Source organism: Doryrhamphus excisus, linkage group LG10 (genome assembly GCF_037039965.1).
Source record: "Doryrhamphus excisus strain RoL-2023G ecotype Guam linkage group LG10, RoL_Dexc_Guam_v1.1, whole genome shotgun sequence".
Taxonomy (NCBI): Eukaryota; Metazoa; Chordata; class Actinopteri; order Syngnathiformes; family Syngnathidae; genus Doryrhamphus; species Doryrhamphus excisus.
The window spans coordinates 13516379-13525532 of NC_136366.1; the positions used below are offsets into that span (position 1 = coordinate 13516379).

The 9154-nt window shown below is 40.3% G+C and overlaps 1 protein-coding gene across 1 annotated transcript; it reads right to left on the minus strand.

Annotated features, from left to right (window-relative positions):
* Positions 1-184: 184 nt before the first annotated feature.
* entpd2b (ectonucleoside triphosphate diphosphohydrolase 2b) lies at positions 185-8030 on the minus strand. The gene is made up of 9 exons (XM_058061778.2): positions 7898-8030; positions 5339-5456; positions 4992-5142; positions 3869-4028; positions 2477-2704; positions 2048-2317; positions 1845-1964; positions 975-1109; positions 185-885 (listed from the first exon to the last, which is right to left on the minus strand). The coding sequence occupies exons 1-9, from the start codon at positions 8012-8014 to the stop codon at positions 670-672; spliced, it is 1515 nt and encodes a 504-aa protein (XP_057917761.2). The 5' UTR covers positions 8015-8030; the 3' UTR covers positions 185-669.
* Positions 8031-9154: the final 1124 nt, after the last annotated feature.

Below are 9154 nucleotides of genomic sequence, written 5' to 3' on the forward strand. Positions count from 1 at the left end.
TTCCGAGCAATATTTTCAGAATAAAAGTTTTACCTGGCGGATTTATCTACCTTTACCAACTTGGTAAAATAACTTCCCCAATGATTACTTATCTAAGGTTATAAAAATGTTGTACAATTAATACTAATCATTTTCGGTGTTGAAATTAATCCATATTGATGCTAAAGCCTTTATTTTGAAGAGAAGGCGTCAAAACAGTAAGTCACCGAACACCAAATTTCCGTTAGCCAAAAAACATACAAATCCATGATTACACACCTGCGACAAACATTAAGAAATGTGTTTTATTTCAACAGTCACACAAATACACCATGAGAAATATGTTATCCCTTATCATCTTGTATATACAGAACTTATCATCTTGTATATACAGAATCATTACAAACGCTGTTGCAGTGTCACTACGAACCACTGCTTAATTACGGGATACGTTAGCCTACGGAAGTAAAATGGCTTCCCAGTGTGATGATGAGGCCATTGCTTATGTTGAAATGCCTCCAGTAACTTCCAGAAGAGTGAGGTCTTGAATTTGCGTCAGTTAATCATTTTTCTTAATGGCATCAATGCAGCAGATTGGGCAATGTAAACAAGTGAATGTCTTTAGTTTTTAGGCAAACCCTGCAGCAGAATATGTAAACTGTGCCAGTGTAATTGTGTGCAATGGTAGGACTAGATGGCGCCGTCATTGCGTCCTCTCCTCTTCCACTCACAAGCACCAAGTGCGATGAATGCCAGGACGATGACCAAGAGCAAGACACAAAGTACAATGAGGGTTTCCCATACTCCTGGTGCCAATGCCTTCCATGTTGCCATTTTTTCTGACGGCAGCAAATTGCTCAAACTCAACATGTACCCCAGAGCCCATCCAACAGAGGCGTCGCCTGCCTGCAGAAACGGTAACAAAATATAGCGGAAACACGGCCCTTCTTTTTAATTTAAAACGTTGAAAGCACAAAAGGCTCCAAACCGCTCACCTTCTTCTTGAAAGAAATGTGTGAAAAGGACGTTGCATCAAAGCCGTATCCTCTAAGCAAGAGAACCTTGATGTAGACAGAGGAAGCACAGTAGTCCCTCAGGCGAGACGCTTGATCTGGAGCCAGAACCAGCATCTAAATACATATTTATGTATTAGCACATTTGTGTACAACACCATAGAAAAATAATGACTAGCAGCAAAATAAGTGAAAGCTGTTCAATTAGGTACACCTGCACAATCGGACTACTGAGCCCAAACAGGCAAAGCACACCTAAAGTGGCCCCCGTGCTGCAGTTTGGCCACCCCTGTATTGCATTGTGCAGGTGTACCTCATGAAATATCCAAAGATGTAATGAGGAAGCTCTTGAAATATTGCTTTATGAATTATTACGTCATTATTTTTTTTAATATTCAGTATAGTTACTCCACACTCCATTCTCTGTGCAATATCTGATCAACCTCCATGTGCAATATTAAGGCTCTAAATGCAATATATTAAGTTATATGTGAAGTATTTCTATAATACCTCATATTAACTCACGAGCAAGATCTCATAGTGTATAGACTGGTTATATATCTCATCTCCTTTCATATTATCTACATACTGTATTTGTATATAACTCTGGGTAAAACTGTTGATTTTGTTAATACTTGGGTTGTTTATATTGTTTTTTTTATATTGTGTATTTTGTACTGCTTAACTGATTCTGTACTCTTGCTGCTGTGCAATGCAAATTTCCCCACTGAGGGACGAATAAAGGCATATCTTATCTTATCTCTTTCAGTGCACAAATTATAACCAAAACTTGTCCCAAGTACATGCCAGCATACAGTAAATACATATGACAGTAATACATAAATACTTTACCTGGGCAAAAGTCATCTTGCATACTGTTTTAGCTGCCTCCTCCATTTGGGCAGCAGTGCTCACTGAGATGCCAGTGATACGCTGCAGGAAGGAGTGAATGTAGAAGAAGGCTGAAAATGCCTGGTTAGAGAGATGGAAATGCATAAATTCCACATCTGCATACAAATACCAATATGAACATGTATTTTGTTAGCTCTCCGTACCATGAAGCTGCCAGTCACATTTGGCTGGAAGACTTTGTCAAAGGAACAATGAGAGAAAATGCAGCCATCAAAAGAGAAGATCTCGGACACATTTCCTGAACATTGTTCGTAATGTCCACTGCCACGTACTACCAAAGAATCCTGGGCTTTGTAGGAGCTTGGTTTGTACTTGGCTGTGCATGGAGAGTTGAATATACTGTCCAGCTTTATGTTTACAGAGGAGTCGGCAGGATGGCATGGGTGAGTAACAGATGCCGAATAACCTTGAGACTGAGAGAAAGAAACAGAAGACAATTAGTGATATCAGTAGAATGTATTTCACTGGGTTACTTTCCTAATAAATCCAGTATCTGAGCACACTGATGACATAAATAACCCAATTTATCTCCATAGTTTTTTAATGCATCATGTGAGATGAATATAAAGTACCTTGACTATGTGGGCCATCAGCCTCTTGAGGACCTGATCCTGTCCATAGCAGAGGAAGCTGTGTGTGTACAGAGAGTACTCCTGGCCGTACAGACGCAGTTTCATCATCTCCTTCTCATCCTCCACTTTCTCTTTAGTCACAAATGTTATCTGTGTGGATGCACCACCGAAATCCAGGGCCCCCACTGTGGGCCTTCCTGAGCTCAGCCAACGCCCCACAAAGCCATACTAGAAAGAAAAAAAATACAAAAAAATGTTATTAAAAAATGTTGTTAGTTTATATTTCTTACATCTGACTTGAGTAGTTTTAAACTATTTACAACTGACAAACGTTTTCAACGTATCAACCGTGTCACGCTCATAAAAAAATCCGCTAGGTGTCCTCAGTGAGCTTTCTTGCCTCAAATAACACAAACAACTACTAAGCACACTAGTGTGCCGTGAGGAATTAAACAATATATTTTTTAAATTAACATTTATTAATCATTTTCTGCAAATAGTATGTCATGGTCAAGTGTCCGTGGTGCAATGTAATATTCGTCCGTGTGGCAACACGTAGCTGATTGCCTGGTTCCTCCCAATAGGCTTGAGGTGAGGTGGCACGTGAGGTGAGGCAAGATTTTTCCAATGTAAATAAAAAAAAGGTACTGTGGCTCAAAAAAGGTTGAAAAACACTCTACCATTTATTTCATACGTAAACACAATATTTTATTTATCTTCAAGTTAATTTTTAGTATTACTACAGTTTCCATCCATGAAACATCATAATGTGACTTTACTACTGATAATCACATATTTTGGAGTTTTAAAAGTATTCCAGTGTACTACAATAACATTGAAATATATTTGATTTAGATTTTTTTGCACGGTTTTTAATTTATTTTTTATTATTCTTTTAAAGAAACTATGTTACCGCCAGGCTGTTTTTGTATAAAGTGGGTGTATGGATGATGGTGAACAACCAAACTCTATCTGGTGATGACTGGAGCAATAATATGAGGTGGGGGGGTTGAGTGTGGTGATTATGGGCGTGGGCTTGTTTGTCTATGACTAAGGATTTTTATAGTTTAATCTGACAAATCGTCTCATCGAATGTTATTTAATGTGAAAGTCATGATTTTGCAGGCCAAAAGTCTCTTCCTGTGTGTAATGTGAAGTCCTCACTTTTGTAAGTCGTAATTTTAATCACCAAAGACCGTCCAAATGAAGATAAGATATGCCTTTATTCGTCCCTCAGTGGGGAAATTTGCTGATTTTATATGAAAATTATCTATTTATAGCAAAATTATAGACATTCTCGTTAATATATAATATATTTTTTGGGAATGAATAAACTGGCAGCACATTTTATTCAATTATTCGCTTGATTTGGATATAAATACAAATTCTCACCTTGATGAAATTCTCTAAAAGATAGTTGACAGTGACCCAACCATATGCACCTTCCTCCTGACCGGACAAAATGGCGGCCCCCTGGAAACTGAACGGGTATGACTGGATTTTATTGCCAACTTCCAGCAGAATTTGAGCAGACTGTTGTGGACTGGAGATACTGGGAGAGTGAAAAACATTTGTGTCATCAAATTATGACACATTTGAGCAACTTTAGAATCAGCATTATATGTTTGAAGCGCCTTTATAGGATGTTTTTAGTGTGACCAGGTTTTGCAGATTAAGGTATTTTACATGTTTTATGTTGTTTGAATGTTAACAGGTGGATACAGAGGTTCATTAAATAAACGCTGCTATCTAGTGGTGAAGCATTAAAATGGGACCTATTATACTAATTTTTGCGTCTATGTATTTAGTTGTGGGCTCCTTCACACGATAACCCACACAGTAAGCTTTCCAGATCTTCCAGATGCTTGCACCTCTTCTTGCATTGTTTCCTTGGGTTTTCTGTCAATGTTTTACATGTGACTTTAGCTATGCGATTTTTTTCTAGGGTCGCGGGGGTGCTGAAGCCTATCCCAGCTGTCTTTGGGCCAGCCAATCACAGGGCACATATAGACAAACAACCATTCACACTCACATTCATACCTATGGACAATTTGGAGTCGCTAATTAACCTAGCATGTTTTTTGGAATGTGGGAGGAAACCGGAGTACCCGGAGAAAACCCACGCATGCACGGGGAGAACATTCAAACTCCACACAGAGATGGCCGAGGGTGGAACCAAACCCTGGTCTCCTAGCTGTGAGGTCTGCGCGCTAACCACTTGACCACCGTGCCGCCTAAAAGGGGACCTATTATACTAATTTTCGGGTCTATGTATTTAGTTGTGGACTCCTTCACACGATAACCCACACAGTAAGCTTTCCAGATCTTCCAGTTGCTGCACCTCTTCTTGCAGTGTTCCCTTGGGTTTTCTGTCAATGTTTTACATGTGACTTCAGCTATGCGAGTTTTTTCTACTGTCAAAAGCTCCATAGGCGGCTAAAATAATTCTGTTTTTTGTCTCTATATCAAACTTAAAAAAATAAATAGATGAATGTGCAAGCACACAGTGACTTACTGTAGAAGCCTCATGCCTGCTGTGGCACCCAGGTACACGGGTGTAACCTTATGTCTATGTGCAGGGACATCCTGCACTGCCTGGTCCAAACATGCCTCCAAGCTCTGCCCCACTGCTCCTTGTTGCCCCGCATAGCTGGAGATTCCACCTCCTTGTACAGGAGTGAAACACTGATTAGCACTTCACTGATTGGCATTCATCCATGATTCATGCACATGTTACATGTGAATCAATCATCCCCTCATAGTGAAAAGCATACCTGAAAGGAAGTACTGTATAAATGATGCAAAATGCTAAATGTAGGCTGTATGCAAACCAACAATGCAACATGATAATCCAAAGCTTACCCTTTGCATGACATTCACTGTGCTGGGTCACCACACCTGTGCCATTTTGCTTGTCTGCAGGCCACTTGTATACATACAAGGATGTGTGTGAGGATCCTGCATCCAAAACAATTCCGTACTACAGGATGAGAACAAAACAGAGAGCGAATGAATGATTCCTAAAGACATCTCTTTACTATTTGGATACTATTATTGGACACTGTATCTCACAAAAGTGAGTACACCCCCCCCCCCCCCAATAAAGCAAGCATTACTAATCAGTCATGCAGTACTTCTCTACAAGAGAGGAGAAATATGATCTCAAGGAAGAACTAAATTTGAAACACTTATATGCTTTGGAAGACAATGAATTTGGGGTAATAACTATAAAAGCAATCTTCACTTGCTAAATGTACTGCAAAAAAGGTCAGTAAGGATAATTCATAATGCCGCCTACAGAGAACATACTAACTCCTTATTTCTAAAATCACAAATACTTCAACTTGCTGATATAGTTCATCTTCAAAAAAATAAAATAAATGCTGATTGTAAAAGTACCAGATGGAGGGGTAGGATTTAATAATCTTTGCTTCTTCCTACTCCTTTTGGACATGTGGAACTGTGAACTGATTATGGGATGCATTCAATTGTAATCTGATGCATGTTCAAATGAAATAAAACCATTACCATTACCATATTATACCAGTACGGAATTAGCGATTCTCCATGTCCATGTCCCCAAGTGGCAGTGACCCCACACCATCATTCCACCCCGCCCCCTGCTCCCAAGTGTGCATGTCTGGCACGGTCCCAGGCAGCAGTCTGTCAGCCCTGACCCTTAAAAACCAAATGGAATGTGTGTGCGTCGACCGTGTGATTAAAATAGGGGACAGCAAATACGTCATGGGCACCCCAGAGTAGACTTACTGTCCTCTGAAAATAAGTGGACAGCATACCACCATCGCTAAAAAGCTGGCAACACAAGCGAATACAGATCAGTGTGAACATGTCCAAATGTTGGAATTCATGTTTACCCTCGAAGCAGCACTCATGCAGCCCCAGACCACCACACCTGACTGCAGGCAAGGCTGTGAATCTATACTGCTATATAAACTATACGTACACAGACTACTGTCAAGTACAATAAATACAACTTGTAGTATTGTCGATGGTCCTCATTTCAACGTTAGTGGTGCCAAGACGGTTGTTTGGCAACTCAATGTTTCCGCTGTCTTCACAGATATTTTATGGGATTAAGGTCCAGAGACTGGGTAAGCCACTCCAGAATCTTAATGTGCTTCTTTTTGATCCACTTTGCATATGTTTCGGGTCATTTTCATGGCGGAAGACCCATCCACGACCCATCGTCAGAGAAGACAATGAGAAGGTCAGATGAGAAAAAGTCACGCTAAAAAGATGGTTTGATGATAATAGATTGTCCTTGAACCTAAATAAAACTAAAATCATGCTGTTTGGTAACAGCAGAAAGGACACGCACCAGCAAATACAAATAGACGGTGTAGACTTTGAAAGGGTGAAGGAAAATACATTTCTGGGGATCACAATAGATGAAAATATGAGCTGGAAACCTCATATTACAAATATACAACATAAGGTGGCCAGAAATATTTCAGTATTGAACAAAGCAAAATTTGTTCTCAATCAGAAATCACTCCACACTCTTTATTGCTCTCTGGTTCTACCATATCTTACTTATTGTGTGGAAATATGGGCTAATAACTATAAAAGCAATCTTCACTTGCTAAATGTACTGCAAAAAAGGTCAGAAATGATAATTCATAATGCCGCCTACAGAGAACATACTAACTCCTTATTTCTAAAATCACAAATACTTCAACTTGCTGATATAGTTCATCCTCAAACAGCTAAAATAATGCATAAGGCTAAAAACAACCAATTAGCTAAAAATGTCATCCAATACTTCTCTACAAGAGAGGAGAAATATGATCTATGATTACTATGGTACACATTATGTCATTGTATGGTCATATCACCTTGTACTTCGGTACGAGGTACATTATATAAAAAAAAGCAAAACAAAACAACAACAAAAACTTAAACTGTATTATGGAAAGCAGGAAGTGAACAAATGTAACAGTTACTGATTGTAAAAGTACCAGATGCAGGGGTAGGATTTAATAAGCTTTGCTTCTTCTTACTCCTTTTGGACATGTGGAACTGTGAACTGATTATGGGATGCATTCAATTGTAATCTGATGCATGTTCAAATGAAATTAAACCATTACAGGAGGTTCTACAAGGTCCTGTTCCACTGCCTGTCAATGTGGTGAAGTCTTAATGCTTCCAGACAGGTGGAATGGTGTTCCCGGGGTCACCGTTAACATTTCTTAGGACTGATAGGGATACCGCAGGGATACCCAATGACATGTCTGATGATAGCATACGCCATCTCATGACTGTTAAATATAGACAATAGGAATATCCAGCATCTACACTTAGATCCAGTGACCAGTGCCAGAGATTTCTACTCTTTGGTTACCTCTGTCAACTGACATCACACTCTCCCTGATCCAAAAATATCAAGTGGACCGACCTTACCATGAACCCGGGTGCCTTGGGAATGTCTTGGCTTGGTAAAGTGAGGAGTAGTACCGTGGCGGCACCGAGCACCAACAGCAGGATGAGGGCGGCAGGATGAGCTGCACACTGAGCCATGACCAAAACAGGAAGAGACGCTCTTCGGCTGGAGTATTTGAAATGCTTCAAGTTTGGATTCAAGACAACTAACTCCTCCGCTCCTTGCTTAAATCCCACTACAGAAAGCAAAGTCTGGCTTGTATTTATGATCCTCCTCCAGTCTCAGCTCCAAGGCTACTGGTCCTGTGGAGGAAAAAATGTTTTACTTTGAGAGAAACCTGATGCAGCCTGGAGCCAGAAATCCACGTTTTCTTGGTCTGGGAGAGACAAAGCACAGCGTTATTCACTCATTAGATGAAAACAATAGATGTCCTGGCAGGGATCCATATTGTAGGTGATTGGACTGAGGAACTGCAGGGCTGCTTGTTGTTTTTGTGTAGTATTTGCATGTAAATGGGTGCAGTCCCTAAGCTGCTTCCCGTTTTGAATATAAAGTTAAGCTCGGACATGTTTTCAGCAGAGGACTAAAATGTGCACTTGTGTGTCTAAAAATAACTCTTAACATTACTTGATGTTCTATAACTACAAAATAAATATATTCAGTACATTCTTAAATATAAACCAACACAGCATCAGAAGACAAGATGCATTTTTCATTCATTCATTTTCTACCGCTTTTCCTCACAAGGGTCGCGGGGGTGCTGGAGCCTATCCCAGCTGTCTTTGGGCGAGAGGCGGGGTACACCCTGGACTGGTCGCCAGCCAATCACAGGGCACATATAGACAAACAACCATTCACACTCACATTCATACCTATGGACAATTTGGAGTCGCTAATTAACCTAGCATGTTTTTGGAATGTGGGAGGAAACCGGAGTACCCGGAGAAAACCCACAAATGCACGGGGAGAACATGCCAACTCCACACAGAGATGGCCGAAGGTGGAATTGAACCCTGGTCTTCTAGCTTTGAGGTCTGCGCGCTAACCACTCGACCGCCGTGCCGCCCAAGATGCATTTTTTAAATTTATTATTAAGGGAGAGAAAAAAATCCAAACTTACATGGCCCTGTGTGAAAAAGTTCCCCCTAAACTTAATAACTGGTTGGGCCACCCTTGGCAACAACTGCAATCAAGCGGTTTTGATAACTTGCAATGAGTCTCTTACAGTGCCGTGGAGGAATTTTTGTTCACTCATCTTTACAGTATTGTTGTCATTC